The sequence below is a fragment of the Bidens hawaiensis genome, unplaced genomic scaffold (genome assembly GCF_021521415.1).
Source record: "Bidens hawaiensis isolate Kalapana, Puna unplaced genomic scaffold, B.hawaiensis_p1.1 tig00013865_1, whole genome shotgun sequence".
Lineage (NCBI taxonomy): Eukaryota > Viridiplantae > Streptophyta > Magnoliopsida > Asterales > Asteraceae > Bidens > Bidens hawaiensis.
In genome coordinates, this window is record NW_027492185.1 from 408282 (window position 1) to 426592 (window position 18311).

An 18311-nucleotide genomic window follows, 5' to 3' on the forward strand; every position below is an offset into this window, starting at 1 on the left:
AGATCGGTTGGTCCCGGCTCGGTTTACTTTGTACCACTATCACCGGAATTGTCACACTTGAAAATCACCATAAACTGGACACTTGAATCTTGATGACAAGCATCAAGATAAACCATACAACTTCAAAGTTCAAACTATAATCTGAATGGAATTGTGATTTAAACTTGAAACTTATCCTAAGAACTTGAACAGTTGGGGTTGCCACATAAACTGCATAATAACCCAACCTCTCAAAATTGTCTCAAAACCAATCGACTTAGCGACTTGGAATTATCCTCAAAAACTTGCAAAGGCTGTAAAAACCTAACCAAATCAATTATCACAGGTGGACTAAAAAGACTTGACAACTTGAGAATACTCACAAAGCATAAAGCTGCAACTGAGTCTCGAATAGTAACGAGATATATTTAACCATCAACTGCCTCTAGACTACAACGAAAAAAGATGAACCTTCACCCATTCGGCAACAATTTTAATGAACAATCGATGGAAGATTTCATACACTTGCACTGATAAACAATCAATGCCAACTAAGATCAAAGGTTCACTAGCAAACATGATTAAAAATCACTCAAATCCCAAATAACAAAAATCCGTGTAAATTATGATTCTCAGGAACATCTTAAAGAAATGAATTCCAGGTATTTACAATATAAGATGCACCTGTTTCCCTATTCAAGCCGGATGCTTCTGATTTTGCTTTGCCTTAGATGCTGCTAGCCTCCCATTTTTCTTCTCATACTCCACCTTAAGTTCCTCCAATCGCTTTGATACCTTAAAACATGGCAAACATACAAAATATATATTTCCTACATCTCCTTCATTCCCAATGTTTTACATTATAAATGCTGTATACAAAACACTAACTGAAAAAGGGTTACCTTAAATGAGTAGGCCATTGGAAGCAATTTATCTGGATTCATCACATCCTCAGGGAAATTTTTAAGAGCGTGTATAAGTTTCTCAAATGGTAACTTTACCTACAAACATCAATTTGAGTAACAAGAAGATATAACTTACAACTTACTCACACTCACACCCACACCCACTTGTAAAACATAGTGATTGACTCACCAAATCATCATGGCAGCATTTCAGCAGAGCAAGCCCAACTTTAAATACAATCTTGACACCCTGTACACGCAAAAGAAAGATAATTTAAAAGCAATATTTGATTAATGCATTCACATCACTTCCTAAATGTCACTAACCTCAAAGAGAAAAACATCCCAAATTCTTAGAGCCAGATGAAAAGGAAACGAATAGGAGAAAACAGTAATAAACCACTGGCTTCCATACATGCTAGGGTTTATCATTTCTCGTGTAAAGTGTTCACCTAACTTTGGCAGGTACTCTCTCATCAGAAGGTCAAACTGAAACAAATATTGTTGAGTAAGAGGCAATCCCTCCTGCACCCAACGCCACAAATTAAAAAATCCCAATAAACACACTATTAAAGGTATCCTGGTCATAGTAAAAGTTACCAAATATAATCCTTCCATTGGGGCATGAACAGCTCCTTTCAATAATGCCACCAACAGCCAAAATGCATCTTCTTCGCTCATGTAAAGCAGCAAGAGACCAGCTAAAAATCCCATACCCTGAAATTGAAACCGTTTATGAAACAGGCATCTTATATTATTTAAGGCTAGAGTTGTAATGTAAATGAAGTATGTGACGGTACCTGTACATATCCAACTTCTCTATCGTATACAGAGTAGGCCTTTAAAACATTGTAAAGTGATCTTTGACCAGGTCCATGTCGCTGCTGATAGAACACATGTGTAGGAAACGTTCGTGATATATCACGTATAATATCTAGCTCAGAGGCTGATGTCTCATATATCACTAATTGCTGCAACAATGATAACCGCAACCAAAGATTAAGATTAACTCTAAAGTAGTTAAGAAGACAGTCAACTGAAAAAAAGATTAAAGACTTGAACTGGGAATACCTCATAAACACCAGGGTTCATCAGCAAAAGGTCCCGGCTTCCAGAAATCAATTGCCAAACAAAACCCCTCAAACTATCAGGAATTCCTTTCCGTATACGTCTTTTTACAACATTCGGTTTCCTTCTTACATAATGCTTCCAATCACTACCTCCAACACCAATCATTTTCCTCCATTTTCTAAGCCTCCTCTCTTCCCTGCTAAGCAGACCAGAAATAAAAGAACAGGTTAAAAGACCACTGCTACCAATTGTTAAGTAAAAAATGCACCAACACTCTTAAAAACTTGACCCTTTGATTATAGGCATACACATCCTTATACTCAACCTTTTCAATAAGACATTTGATTTTAGAGGTTAACATCAAATTCAAAACTATACAGTCAATATCGGTGCTCTAGCGGTTATTGAACCTCTAGCTAAATATTGGTCAAAATATCGGTACCGATAATATCGGCGATATCGACCGATATACCACCGATTTTCCCGATATCAGTTTTTTAAGTCTTAATTGTCAAATTTAGTGTTCGATGTTAGTGTTTTAAGCCTTAATCAGTTCCTATTTGCTACAATTGTTCGTGTTTTGTAAGTTACAAAAGGTTAATTTGTTAATGGTAAGAGAGTATACTGAATTGCTATATATATAAATTCTGCATGATATTAAAATTAACGATATCCCACCACGGTAACCGATATCTCAAATATCAGTCCATGACCGATATCCGATGTTTTTCCACATTAACTGCATAGCTATAAAACTATTATTACTTGGTAGAGAACACTATTATAAGTTTTGATCAACCTAATTTCATCTACAAGCAAATTAGATACCATCTGCAAGCATAATTAAGCATTACCTCTGGTAATCGAAAGGCGACTTGGTTTTCGCTAACCGGTCGGGTGAGATATGGTCCTGTTTAGCAAAGCCAAATCTGTCTACTTGCACACTCTCGTCTGTTCTTTTCTTCTCCATCTCCTACCAGCACAACACCATTTTTCCTAATTCGGTAACCTAACAACAACCTGATTACACGCGTTAAATATATTAATTAGCTATCAGAATTCACAAACCCTAATGAACACTTATCAAATCATAATTATTAAATTGAGATGATATTTGGTACCTGAGTGATCTGTGGAGTTGTTCTCCAATCGGACGGTTGATAATGGAAATGATACGTTTACCTACCAATCGGATTTTGGTAATAAATGTTCTGAAACAATAATAATAATAATAATAATAATAAAAATAATGTGAAAGTTGAATCCGATTGGGTTTTTTTAGGGGTGGTAAATTCCGACGACGGTAACTTGACGGAATGTGTGTTTGGGTTACGAGACTCGGATCCTCTGAGATGCGGTAAACTGTGATTGTTTAAATCTCATCCGTTCATTTTCATCCAAGGAGTTATTGAGTGACAGGTGACTATGTTCGTTTTGACTTCTACGCTCTTTTGAATTTTGATAGTGAGAGTGATATGGATCCTTAGTCCAAAGGCCATGTCTTCTCGTTTAAGTTAAGGGTAAGTTAAATTCGTGTCAAATAACTGTTACATAAGCAATAGGATTTTAACTAATACATTTACTAACTATAAGGTGTCGTTACGTCTACCTACGCATTACGCATCACGTAAAAAAAGCTATAAAGTGTTGTGGATTAATGCTACGATGTTGTGTAGTTGGTATTAAGAGTGCGCCACCTCAACCATAACGCTTTCATGGGTTATCCCATCTACAAGGAGCAGGCTTATCAAAGTATGAGATATTATATTACCATGGGAATGGGAATGGGAATTGGGCATTTTTATTTGCCTTGTTCAACATCAAATAAACGTGAGTACTTTTTTTTGTGTAACTTTGTAACCTAATAATTGGTATAATATATGTTCTTTGTTTGGACTAATTGTTCGTGAGAAACAGGCCAATGAGAAATGGGTGAAAGAAAAAGTTTACAAAATGTATCTTATGTGGGCCCTCGAATTCAAGTATTTAGTTAGAATATGGTCCCAAAAGTACAATATTAACAATTTGTTATCAAAATAGTAAATGAAGAAACACCAACCGGACCCACGACGGATTACGAGTAACCTGGGGGTTAGATAGATGTTTCCCACGAGGGGTTAGACCCAGAGAAGATGGTTCTTCTGATAACCTGCAAAACAGACACCGTGAGCTTGTCACTGAGAAGGGGGGGTTCCTCCTTGTGACCACCCTCCGGCGTGAGAATCAGACTAGATTGCTCTTTAAATATAAAAGTATATTAAGAGATTGCTAAAGCAGATATCAGGTATAATATGATAATGTGATAAGATATGATAAGATGAGATGGTCATACCATTTGTGGTATTTATAGCCGAAGGTAGGTTTCCAAGGAGGTGTGGCCTGCTGAATAGTATTCCTGTTCTACCAACTGTGGCCTACGCACGTGCCCTGCTGGTAGTTGGTGGGTAGGCAGCGGCTGATAGTGACCAGGCCTGCTGTGTACTATTCCTTTTCCACCAACTGCCGGCTATGCACGTGGTATGACAGGAGTTGGTGAGTAGGCAGCGGCTAATAGTGACATACAGTACAGGAGCATGCTGCTCGCCATACTGTTGTCAATAAGCTGTCGTATCTTTAGTCAGATCTTTTGCCCATACCTCGTCAGGTACAGTACAGAAGATCTTCCCGTATCGTACGGACTGGCTTATGGGCGGGAGTATTCCCCCTCCCGCCTTTGTGCGGGATTGTCCCCGGCTTTGCTCACTCCTTCAGGTGACACTGAGTGATTGAGAGCTAAGTGCCTTGTGCGTGTAGCCTTGCTGCGCGGGTGGCCTTCCCTGATGGCTTGTATCCGAAGCTGCGGGAACAGGCGGAGTCCTTCACCATTGGGAGGCATTTCCTGCGGGAACAGCTTGCGTACTGCGCGTAAGGACGTCACGTCTCTGAGCATGGTTGGTCCTGCGGATCCAGTTGGTTTCTGCGCAGACGTCCCTCTTCAAGGTGAGTCTTGCGGGTCCAACTGGGCTCTGCTGGGACCTACCTCTTCAAGTCCCCCCAGTCCAATGTTCTTCTCATGAGTGTTTAATAAAGTGAGGTGAACTTTTGGACTTAAGCAAAGGGTTTTGAAAAGGGTTTTTTAAGGTTTTCCATGGGGATTCTTCCCGCGGAAGTCCTTGTCACTTGCAGAAATTCCCGAGTTTCCTGCTTGATCTTTGGGTATGATGCGGGTAGGTCTGTAACCTCCTCGCAAGTCAGGAGCGTTGAGTCCCACTTGTGTGGATTCTCCATGAGGTTTTGGTAGTTTTGGACATAGTGATCAATTATGCTAAAACCACTAATTCCATCCTGGAGCTTCAAACAACGTAGTTCTCGACGTTCCCGCTATGCGGGGATGTTATTTCCGTTTCCGCAAGCATTGCCCAGAAGATCCTTCTTGGTTTCAATTCCCAGCGGAGCGCTAGGTATGTGAAGGATTTTGCCTTAACACTGTACCCGCGCTCGTCTTACGGTTACTTTACTTCCAAGGTATTTCTGGCGTCAATTCCCTGCGGGTGCTAGGTATGTGAAGGGTTTTGCCTTAACACTGTACCCCGCACCCGTCTTATAGTTACTTGGTTGCCGAGGTATACTTGGCTTCAATTCCCTGCGGGTGCTAGGTATGTGAAGGGTTTTGCCTTAACACTGTACCCGCATCCGTCTTACGGTTACTTGGTTGCCAAGTAATTCTTGGCTTCAATTCCCTGCGTGTGCTAGGTATGTGAAGGGTTTTGCCTTAACACTGTACCCGCATCCGTCTTACGGTTACTTGTTTGCCAAGGTAAGGGGTATTTTCCCGCTTACTTTTGAATCTTTTTGAATTTTTGAAATTCGAAAGGTTGGTGAAAGGATAAGAACAGTCCAAACCTTTGAAACGTCGTGCGACGGTTTCTTCTGACTGTGTCAGAACGTGCAGGAAGTTATGGTGACGTGACAGTACATGGTCATTCCAGACGCTTTTTCAGGCGCGTGGGCGCGATTTTTCGGGCGCGTGGCCGCGAAATTAATGGTACGCGTCCTTTCAACAGCTGTTGCCAGCTTGCTTTTCGCCACGTGTCATAGTTTCATTGCACATTCGATTTCTCTCTCCTCCGCATTAAATTCATCGCATTAATTGCGATTAGTATATAAAGGGGGAGAGGGTTCTTTGTAATTCACACTTTCACTCTTCTCTTCATCTTTTAAGCGATTTCCGGCGAATACTCACCTTTTCAGGCAAGCATTCTCTCGAAATCGTTTTCTTCTTTCTTTTGCAAGATGTCGTCTCGTGATCTTGAATCTTCAGCCGATGACAAGAGTACTGCTGGCGAGTGCCAGTGTGCTCTGCCTGTCGATCTGTACCAGTACGTCGTCAGGAAGTTCATGCTCGAGTCTCTCGAGCCTGAGTTTCCTGAACCCCATCAGACTGTGTACGATGCCCCCAGAGGCAAGATCGGGGTATACGCTGCATTCCTTGTTTATGGGAATCTTAGGTTCCCATTGACAAAGTTTGTTTACCGTGTCCTTGAGAGGCACGATGTGCACCTGACCGAGGTGCACCCGATGGCGATTGCCAAGATTCGGCACTTCGAGTGGGTGTGCCGGATTCTGGGCATTGAGCCCTATGTTGACCGCCTGATGACCTTCTACACTTGGAGGTGCATCCAGGGGTGGTATACGTTGATAACCCGGATTAAGGGTTTGAAGATTTGCGCAACCGAGCGCAGTCTTCGCGCGTGGAAGCGGGAGTTCTTCTTCATCTCCGCCCGTGCCATCCCCCTTGCCATGAAATTCAAGAATGGGCAAGCACTTCCCAGCCTTCACGCCTCCAACTACCAGGAGGCGGAATGGTTTTCGAAGATATCCCGGGTCCAATCTCCGGTTTACCGGTTTGCGGAGTCCGGGATGGTGATGCTCGGGATGAGCCGGGTGTGGAAGGAGGCGGATGCGCAAAAGATCCCAATCGTCCTTGAATACGGTTCGAACTCTGTTCCTTACGGTATGCTTTGTTTCTTATTGTTGATTTTGAATTTCTTCTAACTTCTTTCCTGTTTATTTCAGAGGGGAACGACTTGCAGTCGCTCCTGAACCCGCGGGAGGCTGACGGTCGCGCTCGGATGGGTACTCGCGCTCTAGACGAGAACGAGTTGCCCATCCTATAACAAACGGCGGATCGGTTCGTGGAGGTCTACCCGCTAGGCCACGAGATCCTGAGCGCCAGGCGGCCAATAAGGCGCTATTCAACCCTCGACCCCTCAATGTTGAAACCTCTGCTGGAATTCCTCTAATCGTATGTTTTGATGAGGAATCCGCAGATGGTCCTCCGTTGGTGCGGAAGAAGAAGGCTGCCGGCGGGAAGGGGAAGGAGAAGGTGGCCTCCACTGCCGATCCGGCGCCTCGGTCTGATTCGGAGACCGAGAGCGAAGAGGTGGCGGGGAATCCCGGTGGTGATAAGACCACCGCTCCGGAGGCTGCGACTGTCACCTCCGGAGAGCCCAAGAAGACGACGGTGACGGGCGCAAAGAGGCCGGCTCCATCGGGTTCGTCCCCGCCTGTCCGTACCTTTAGGCTCAAGAAAACCCGTAAGTACAAACTTTTGTCTTAACTTCATAGTTTTCCATCATTGATACTTATCTTCTTTTTGCAGGCGTGGATGTTGACGCATTCCAGGGTGGAGCGCAGAGGAGTACCTCTCCGCCAATGACGGTAGGCTTGGTCAGCCTACCTGAGGCGACGACCCAGGCGCCTGCGCCTGCTTCCGCTGGTTCAGTTGCTCACTCCTTTGAGCCGACTGTTCCAGCTGTGATGACGTCACCGCCGGCTGTGAGTGCGATTTTTACTGCATCTTTCACCGAGCCGGCGGTTACTGTTGCTGCGGATTCCGCGGCGGCGACCGCGGCGGCTGCTACCATGCCCCCGTCATCGGCAATGACGGCCGATCCATCAGGTACGCATGGGGCTTCTCGCCAATCTCTGCCACCTTCCCATCTGCCTGACCTCTTGGATGGATTTCCCTTGGGTTCAGGTGATGGGTTCGGCGGCTATCGGCCTGTTATTGACCCTACAGGTGCGTAGGGTTCTTTTGGCCTATTTCATATATTTTTTTTTATATCATCTTTTCCTAACTGCTTTATGTTTTTTGCAGTGTCGGATTCCAATGAAGTGTATGTTCCACGATGGAACATTCGCCGAGTAACAACCCTTCGCACCCCTGTGGAGTGCGTGGAGTGGGCTCGTCACGCTGCTCCCAGTGGTGCGTTGGGGGAAGCCATGGCTAGCTACCAGGAGGGTAGGCTAAGCAATGAGCTTCGGGTTCTCCTGGCCCGGATGCAGCCGCGCGTCGAGCTGCTTTGTCGTGAAAACGACAAGTTAAAAGCAGCTCGCGTTAAAGAAGTAGCTCAGGCGCGGGCTGTCCGGGAGGAGAACCAAAGACTTACCGCAGTGGCTGTGGAGAAGGAGAAGGCCTTCAAGGCCCTCGAGGTTGAAGTTCAGGCCCGGCTCGAGGCCCGTTCCAAGGCTGCCCAAGCTGTTAATGAACAGCTTCGGCTGGCTAAGGAAACTGCAAGGAACGCAACCGAGAGGGCCACCAAGGCTGAAGCTGTTGCTGAGCCTCTACGCGTGGAGAATGAAGAGCTTAAAGCCAAATTAGAGGCTCTCTAGCAGGCTCATGATGCCTTGGCGATGGAAGACGCCAAAAAGCTCCAGGAGATCTTGGACCAGAGGGGGGTGCTTGACCATACTGAGCGGAAGCTAAAGGGCGTCGAAGAGGCTGCGGCTAAAGAAGTGTTGCTTGCCAACCTCAACAAGAGTGAAGCCGAACGCGCCCGTAACGAAGCTCAAGCTGCCCTCCAAGAAGCTCTGGTTGCCAAGTAATGGCTTTTTCGAGAAGCGTTGTCTCAGGTAAGCTTTTCATGTCTTTACGCTTTTCTTTGTAAATAGAAAAGGTTTTTGACACTTGTATATTTTCTTTTGTAGGTTGTGCATCGGGTCTTCTCAGAGACATCTTATGACGATGCTATGAGCGCAGCCCTCAACGCTTCTCACGAGGATGGGGAAAAGGTCGGCTTCCTGCTTGGTCTAGGGTTCGTTGAGAAAGGCATCCCGCCTTCCAACTTCCCTTTGTATAATGTTGATACTGAAGCCGTTTACGACCAAGCAGTGAATCAGTACGCCGCCTTCCCGCATCCGGTGGTGGAGAAGGTGAACCAAGTTGCTGCTGCTGATGATGGGCTAGCTATCCTTAAAGCTTTCCTTGAACTGCCACGCTCTACTGATGGTGCTGGTCCAAGTGGAAGTGGCCCTGGATCCTGATCCTGAAGATCCCTTCCCACTGCTAGGATAGATTTAGCTTGTATAGATTTATTTTCTTGTAGGCGGGTAGTTACCCGGCCATTCTTGTAATGAATCATTGTGAAATATAAATCTTTGTGCGGGTAAGGCCGTTACTTTCTTTGGATTCCTTGCTTTCTAAACGTTATATGACTTGCATACTTTAGTTAAATTAGCAATTTTCCAAGTGTTTAGAATAAGTTAACCTTTGAACGTGGTAGATAATAGGTTGAAGTTTTGCTTCCTCTTTCGTGATTGTGCGGGTAGGACCGTCACTTGCACTTAGTAGGATGGCTAAACTTTACCATCTGACCTGCGTGTAGGTTTTCCTCATCTTTTTTTTTTTAAATTTCTAAGTGTTTAGGATAAGTTAACCTTTGAACGTGGTAGATAATAGGTTGAAGTTTTGCTTCCTCTTTCGTGATTGTGCGGGTCGGACCGTCACTTGCACTTAGTAGGATGGCTAAACTTTACCTATATCTGACCTGCGTGTAGGTTTTTCTCATCCTTTTGTTCGAAATTTTCTTGAATAAGTTAACCGTTCGCCGCGCAGTTGTCAATAGGTTAGTGTTCAGTTTCATGATTCATGCGGATAGACCGGCACTTTCATTTAATGGGATGACTGAACTTTTCCCCTTCGACTGACCTGCGTGAAGGTTTGCCGTTTTTTGGGTTTATGCGGGTTTTGCCGCCTTCCCCATGCAACGACTTTCCACGTAATTATGCGGTGAAAACCGGCATATTAGTGTTTAATAAATTAACCGTTCGACGCGCGGTTGTTAATAGGTTAGTGTTCAGTTTCCTCTATCATGATTCATGCGGATAAACCGGCACTTTCATTTAGTGGGATGACTGAACTTTTCCCCTTCAGCTGACCTGCGTGAAGGTTTGCCGTTTTTTGGGTTTATACGGGTTTTGCCGCCTTCCCCATGCAACGACTTTCCACGTAATTATGCGGTGAAAACCGGCATATTAGTGTTTAAAGTTCATAAAAGTATAAATGTAAAATCATCAGCGTCGATGTTCTAAGGAGAATCATTTCCATTAGAAGTGGCTCTTGGCATTTTCTTTACAAATTTGGAATTGATTTACATGCAAACTGTGTAATTGAGCTCCCTTCCATGTTGTTGGGATGGGAGTGCCATCGAGCCGATACGCACCTGGTTCGAGATCTCGTTCCTTACGCAGCATGTAGTCTCCACATTGAAGCTGGAATTTTTATTCGTGTTTTCCCCAGCTGGGGTTCTACACGCATCAGCCTGCTCAGCGTTCATTGCGCCACGAGGTGCGCGAGCGTCCCATCTCTGACAAATGCTTTGACCATGTCCTTTACGTCTATGCATTCTTCGGTGTTGTGGCCTTTTGTCCTGTGAAAGTCACAGTATTTACTCCGATCAGCATTGTGACGATGTCGGATTATTTGAGCCTTTGGCCATGGGAGCTCCTCGGTGGCGAATATCTCGGTGACGCTTTTGGTGAGCGGCGTCCATTTGGGGTTCTTGTTTGACTGTACGTTATCCCTTCCGCCTAACCGATGTTGCAAGCCGGATGAGGTGTCAAAGTTTACCCTTGACTGCCAAATGCCTAGCTTTCGCTTTTTGTTTAATCGGGCGGTAAGGACGTTGTCTTCCCTTGTTTTCTGGGTGTAGAGGTTTGTGCTCTGTGGGAGATCTCTACCCAGTTGCTTCTCCGTTTCCGCAAAGCGTTTAGCTGCTGTCATGATGGCATCCCATGTGGATGGCATGCCATCTTTACCCGTTAAGGTGCGGATGAGCTCTGGGTCGTTCGCGCCCTGAATAAAAGCAGCGCGAACAAGATCTTCGCTAATGTTACCCAGACTTAGCTTCTTCGAGTTGAAGCGAGTGATGAAGTCTAGCAAAGATTCATCCTCCTCTCGAATGCATTTGAGGATTGTCCATTGCTCCTCGGTATACCTTCTTTGTTGGCTGAAGTGTTGGCTAAACTTCTGCTGGAAGTCTGCCCAGTCGTAGATGTGGTTGACCGGTAGACGATCGAACCACGCTCTAGCAGCCCCAACAAGCGTCATTTGGAACATGTAACACCACGTAGGTTCCGTCCAACTACTGACGGTTGCCCCCGCTATGAATCTGTTCAAATGATCATCTGGGTCAGATATACCATCATATGTGCCTATGCTGGACATTTGTTTGGCACTTTTTGGGGCGATTGCTTCCGCAATGTCCCTTGCAAATTTGGACGTTCCCGCATTTGCAACGTTTGGTCTGAATGTTTTGGAGAAGTCACGTGGACTTCCACCTGTGTTTTTTGGTTTGAAGGCTTCTCCAAAATGCCTTCTTGGTTGGGAGTCTGTTTCCTTACGCTTCCCTTTTGCCCTATGGCGAGGGTTCGCGTCGGAGTCGGATTCCTCCGAGTCATCGTCCAAGTATTCTTCGAATTCGTCAGCCTGTTGGACGGAACGCAAGCGTTCGTCCAACTCAGCTTGGAATTCCTTCTGACGTGCCTCCGCCCATGCCTTAACTTCATCGAGTGTTTGGCGGGGGAGCCTTCGTTTCTCTAACTGGGTATCGGTGAATCCCAGTGAGCGATTTACTGCACTTGCCCCAGCTTGGGTAACTGGGGTAGTGTTCGTAAAATTTACTTCACTTGCCCCGGCTTGGGTAACCGGGGTAGTGTTTGTAAAGACTGTGTAGCCGGTATTCCCCCCAGTAACTGGGGTTGTGGTTACCGGAGTTTCTTTAACCATCTTTCCAGAAGTTTGAAAAAAACTGGAGAAAAATGAAGTTCTAGCTTTATGCACGGATGGCGCCAATGAAGAAACACCAACCGGACCCACGACGGATTACGGGTAACCTGGGGGTTAGATAGATGTTTCCCACGAGGGGTTAGACCCAGAGAAGATGGTTCTTCTGATAACCTGCAAAACAGACACCGTGAGCTTGTCACTGAGAAGGGGGGGTTCCTCCTTGTGACCACCCTCCGGCGTGAGAATCAGACTAGATTGCTCTTTAAATATAAAAGTATATTAAGAGATTGCTAAAGCAGATATCAGGTATAATATGATAATGTGATAAGATATGATAAGATGAGATGGTCATACCCTTTGTGGTATTTATAGCCGAAGGTAGGTTTCCAAGGAGGTGTGGCCTGCTGAATAGTATTCCTGTTCTACCAACTGTGGCCTACGCACGTGCCCTGCTGGTAGTTGGTGGATAGGCAGCGGCTGATAGTGACCAGGCCTGCTGTGTACTATTCCTTTTCCACCAACTGCCGGCTATGCACGTGGTATGACAGGAGTTGGTGAGTAGGAAGCGGCTAATAGTGACATACAGTACAGGAGCATGCTGCTCGCCATACTGTTGTCAATAAGCTGTCGTATCTTTAGTCAGATCTTTTGCCCATACCTCGTCAGGTACAGTACAGAAGATCTTCCCGTATCGTACGGACTGGCTTATGGGCGGGAGTATTCCCCCTCCCGCCTTTGTGCGGGATTGTCCCCGGCTTTGCTCACTCCTTCAGGTGACACTGAGTGATTGAGAGCTAAGTGTCTTGTGCGTGTAGCCTTGCTGCGCGGGTGGCCTTCCCTGATGGCTTGTATCCGAAGCTGCGGGAACAGGCGGAGTCCTTCACCATTGGGAGGCATTTCCTGCGGGAACAGCTTGCGTACTGCGCGTAAGGACGTCACGTCTCTGAGCATGGTTGGTCCTGCGGATCCAGTTGGTTTCTGCGCAGACGTCCCACTTCAAGGTGAGTCTTGCGGGTCCAACTGGGCTCTGCTGGGACCTATCTCTTCAGTAAATTAAACGTATAAAGTGATCCCACGAAGTACCATCTTTGCTTTCTTCGGCATCTTGTGTGTTTTCTGTTGAAATCATACACCAACACGAGATACACGATTGTTTGTATTAGAAAAACAAACTTGAAAAACATTTATAAACTCTTTGATCAAATGACCAAGTTAAGTAGTTATAAACAATGGAGAAGCTTGGAAATGTGTTAGACAAATTTATAAATAGGTGAAACGGTTGATTATATTGAAAAAAACAAAGTCAGAGGGGCTTGGAAACGTGTTGACAAGTTTATATCTAGAAGAAACAATGTGTGTTATATTGAAAAAAATTGTATTTATTCTGTTTATAAAATTGGCTAAATATGGCTATTCCAACCAATTTTTGGAATTTAAAGTTCAATTTAGGATTGAAAGCAAAATATGTATTTCTTTAACAAAAAAGCCTCGTTTACATAGTTCATTTAGGTTCCAAAAAGATTGAACCGTCCAATCATTAAACCCGCTAAGTTCTTCCATATAATTTGCACACAATTTGAAGACCGGGACAGCTAAAAGGCATATCCATGGTTTGTAAAAATCTCGACTACGCACCGATTAATCTCGACTAATCGCTAATTGATCCCAATTAAGCATGATTAATCTCTAATCCCCACCCACCGCCCGACTAATACAACACGCTACATAACTACTTAAAAAAACATTAGTCACAAAGTCCCTGTTAGCATGACTAATTCAAGTCTAATCAACTAGCAATCCAAAAGCTAACGTCCAAACGGCATATGTTCAAAATCTAATAATGAATTTGGGCTTAAAGTTTCAATTTATACGATTTAAACACAACACAACATGGCCTTTTCTTTTTTAGTCATTTTGCATATCTACTTGTAAGTTTCAAAACATTTTTTTTTCCTTTTTAAATGTCGATGTTCATATTAATAAATAGAAACATAGATATTACATCAACATAGCAGGTAGACGGGCAACAAGCTGCGCCGCCACCCCTTTCTGAATTGCAAACTCTAACCTGCTAAAGACATACCCCTGCCCCTTTGGAGTCGACACATTGCTATGCACAACCCGTTGGACCCTGGTTAGGAAACGGATAGCTTTCGGTGCCAAAGAACCAAAGGTATCAAAAGCCAGAGGGACAAAAACATGTTGGTTCTCTTTGCAGGCTTTAGCATGTATAGAAATATTTTAAACCATTCAAAATCATTATAAAGGAAAACATGTATCAACTTTATTCAAAATCATCATTTTTATTAAAATTGCTTGTGATCAAATCTTGAATTTCCAACTGATTTATTATAAATAGTTATAACTATTGTTTATCGTTAATGAATGATTAGAATGCAATTCTCACACACCTAGACCATCTCAAATTGGTTATCCTCAAGATCATAATATTATTGAAACGAGCGTTGGTGGACTTCCAGATTAGCGTGGAAGGACATCGTGTGATAATAGATTCTTCGTATTTGTATATGAACCTGTTAAGACGAGCAACAATGTTAGCCTCGCCACATGTAATTGAGTATCTTGTATCCTCCCTCTAGCATAAGTATACACATGAGAGTAATAAGTGAGGTGTAAATCAATGCAAACCCATTTGTTAGATTGTATCGACACTTGATGGCTTCATTGTTTATACCATACTTTGACACAATGCGTGACTATCCCCTTCTTATGCAAGGTATGGGTTGTGTAATGTTATAATGGTTGTGTTAGATACTAAACATTCAAATTGTTTTCACTTGATAACTAATTTGATTGTTTCAGATTGTTTCCTCTTGATGAGTAATTTGACTGTTTGTTGAGTGTAGAACCGATATCCGGTTTGGATGCGTTGTCCAGCTCATGTGTTGTTTGTTCTGTGTAGGGTGTAAATGAGCCTAGCCAAGCTCAAGCTCGGTTCATTTCGAAAACTTTTTCTAAAGTTTAGGTTCAACTCATAAGTTGTTTTTTCAGGCTCGGGACTCATTTGTTATTTATTAATTAAAATTTACACATATTAATCATTTTTTTTTATATTTTAGAAAATCTTTAACGAGCTTTTACTAAGCTCGAGCTCGGTTACGCCGTGTGAAACCAACACATAAAAGTACAAAAGAGACAAAACATAAAAATACACAAGGCTCGACGGAGCTAAACGATCTTCTCATACAAGGCTCGATCTCGGGTTTGAAAACTAAATGAGCTTTATTTAACGTCCGAGCTCGAGTTCCAAAAGCTAAACTTGTTTCGAGCTTTTATCAATCCGAACTCGAGTAACTCACAATCAAATCGACTCGTTTGCACCATTAGTTACGTGAATGGATGCCTGATTTGCCCGGATATGGCACCCACCATCAAGTACCATAACCGATAGATAACATTCGCTAAATCTAAATTGAAAAATAACCAGTACATAATAAATTATTTTTTAGAAAACTGTTATTTATCCGATCAAAATACCAATATTTAATTATATAAATGATTCTCGATATCACAATTTGTTAACGATTTTCCTGTTCACATTTACTCCTAATAAATATAAAGGAGAGAAACAAAAAACGAGCCTTCGTTAACCTTAAGTTCGACGGCGGACCATCCACCGCCATCACCACCGCCTTAACCTTAATCCCCATAACCATCAATCCACCTACACAATCCTAACCCAACCCAACCCAACCCAACCCAACCCAACCTTCATTCACTCATCCCTTCAATTCTCGTTTATTTTAATCGTACCTTGCAGCGCACGTTACACACCAAAACCCTAATGGCCATGGCTAAACGTTTCTTGACATCCTCGCCTATGATCACCACACCAAAACCCACAATACAAACCCATCCTCGATCTAAATACTATTGCTTTAATACTCCGTCACCCTCATCGTTAACGCTAGCTCCTCTGTCTCACCGTCGTCTCAATTCGATGCATGCTGCACAGCCAGTTTCTTCATTAATTAAGGTCACCGTTAGTAATATTAATTTAATAATTGTTGACCCTTATGTTTAATTAGATTATAATTTTTGTGGGTTTTGTTATTCAGGGTTTGGGTGGCAAATTGAGTTGGACTGATTTATCAGGAATAAGTTCATCACCATTCTTGGATAATAAAACTGATGAAAAGGTTGGTTTTTTTTTATTGAATTTGTGTTAAATTATGTTAAAAAAAAGTAAAAATTAGGTTAATTTGTGTTAGTTTGAAGCTGGGAAGTTGATATTTGGATTCTTGGAATCAAAGTTTATATTTTTATGTGTATTGTGATTATTATTATTATTATTATTATTATTATTATTATTATTATTATTATTATATATTTTAAAGATATTTTAGAATTCTTGAACTTGAGTTTATTATTATTATTATTATTATTATTATTATTATTATTTTAATATGTACACTAACCACTGGAAATTATTTTGTTAAGTTTCAATGTCAATGGGCAAAAGAAGGCAATGTTGCTGAGACTGAAGATGGTATGCATATTTCTTACTTATGTTATTGCATATGTTTATTGAGATATGTTTAGAAACTTAATTTGGTGTTTTTTTGTGTATCTGAGTTATGTTACAGACGCGCGGGCTGCAAAAACTAAGAGTACAAGCAAAAAGAAATCCGGAAAGCTAAGGACAAAGATATACACTGTCATAGTTGGAGCTTCTTTTTGCGTAGTTGTAGCGTTTATCTCCTTTGCTCTTCCGAAGCAAGTGAAGATGCGCCACACGGTTGTCCCATATTCGGATCTAGTTGGCAGTATTCGTGAAGGGAGTGTGATAAATGTTCAGTTTGTTGAGAACTCGCGCGTGATTTATTATAATACTAAACCGTCTGCTGAACAAGATGTTGAAGTCCCACAAACTAAACTGGGACAAATAGCATTACTGAAAGCTTTGGAGCCCAAATGGAAGTATTATACAAGAAATGTTGGAGATGATAAGTATCAGCTTGTTAAGATGCTTAAGGATCAGGGGATCACTTACGGTTCAGACCCTGAACTTTTATCTGATTCAATGAAGACTTTCGCGTTTGCTATGCTGCAACTAGCCCCCTATTGGTTTATGTTGGGAGTTCAAGGGTTTCAGCTTTACCATCAACTTAATCTTGGAAGAATGACAAAAAGAAAACCGAGTAAGAAACAATCTGTAACGTTTGATGATGTCGAGGGTGTAGATTCTGCAAAAGCCGAGCTTCTCGAGGTAATTTGTTCTTATTTCAATGTTAAAATTGTTGTTAGTGACTTTGGTAATGAAGATTTGATCATCATGCATTTGATTGTAGATTGTGCTATGCATAAATGAAGATAGCAAATACATGAAACTCGGTGCAAAGTTACCAAGAGGGGTTTTGCTTGCGGGTCCTCCAGGAACTGGTAAAACATTGTTGGCCCGTGCAGTGGCTGGGGAAGCGGGAGTGTCGTTTTTTTCAATTTCTGCAAGTGAGTTGGTAGAGATTTTTGTTGGCACGGGAGCTGCTCGTGTTAGAGACATTTTCCGTGAGGCAAGAAAACATTCCCCTTCCATTATTTTCATAGATGAGATCGACGCTGTTGGTGGGCAACGAGGAAGAACTCTTAACTGCGAACGTGACCAAACGTTAAACCAGGTAAACATAGTTTAAACGCCATTCGTATTTAGTTAAATATATTGTTTTGAGGTTTAAAGATATTTGGTTATTTTTATAGCTTTTAACCGAGATGGATGGGTTTGAGAAGGATGCAAGTGTAGTGGTTATAGCTGCTACAAACCGACCGGAGACACTAGATTCAGCTTTGATGAGACCGGGTCGGTTTTCCAGGAAGGTACTTGTGGGTGAACCGGATGAAGAGGGGAGGCGAAGGATATTCTCTTTGTATTTAAGAAACGTCCCGATGGAGGAAGACAAAGAAGCCATTTCCCACCTAGTTGCTTCACGCACCCCGGGACTAGTCGGGGCTGATCTTGAAAACATAGCTCATGAATCAGTACTACTTGCAGCTCGCAGAGGTTTGTTTGCTTGTTTGTTTGTTCTAAAACTTAACAAATACTAATATCTTTGGAGTATTGGATCACTCATTTTTTTAATATTGTTTTAGATAGTGATTTTGTGACGAGTGATGATGTTCTTCAAGCTGTGGAGCGGGCCACAAAGAAGGTCTATGACGACGAAGACAAAGATGCTAATGACACTAAATCTCCATATCCATTTGGACCGATGGCACAAGCGCCAGTGGAGTATGGGGGCGGAGCCATGGGATTTGGGTTCCATTAATCGTTTCATTGTGATTTATTAGTTATT

At 42.9% G+C, this 18311-nt stretch overlaps 2 protein-coding genes across 2 annotated transcripts; one reads left to right on the forward strand and one right to left on the reverse strand.

Annotated features, from left to right (window-relative positions):
* Positions 1–212: 212 nt before the first annotated feature.
* On the reverse strand, positions 213–3367 carry LOC143545172 (uncharacterized). The gene is made up of 9 exons (XM_077037104.1): positions 3077–3367; positions 2810–2975; positions 1956–2151; positions 1685–1855; positions 1485–1601; positions 1212–1409; positions 1075–1134; positions 882–980; positions 213–774 (listed from the first exon to the last, which is right to left on the reverse strand). Exons 2-9 carry the CDS (start codon positions 2923–2925, stop codon positions 676–678), a joined length of 1056 nt encoding a protein of 351 aa, XP_076893219.1. The 5' UTR covers positions 2926–2975; positions 3077–3367; the 3' UTR covers positions 213–675.
* A 12386-nt stretch (positions 3368–15753) lies between these two features.
* On the forward strand, positions 15754–18311 carry LOC143545173 (putative inactive ATP-dependent zinc metalloprotease FTSHI 3, chloroplastic). The gene is made up of 7 exons (XM_077037105.1): positions 15754–16000; positions 16083–16163; positions 16465–16513; positions 16611–17233; positions 17316–17639; positions 17719–18019; positions 18109–18311. The coding sequence occupies exons 1-7, from the start codon at positions 15809–15811 to the stop codon at positions 18282–18284; spliced, it is 1746 nt and encodes a 581-aa protein (XP_076893220.1). The 5' UTR covers positions 15754–15808; the 3' UTR covers positions 18285–18311.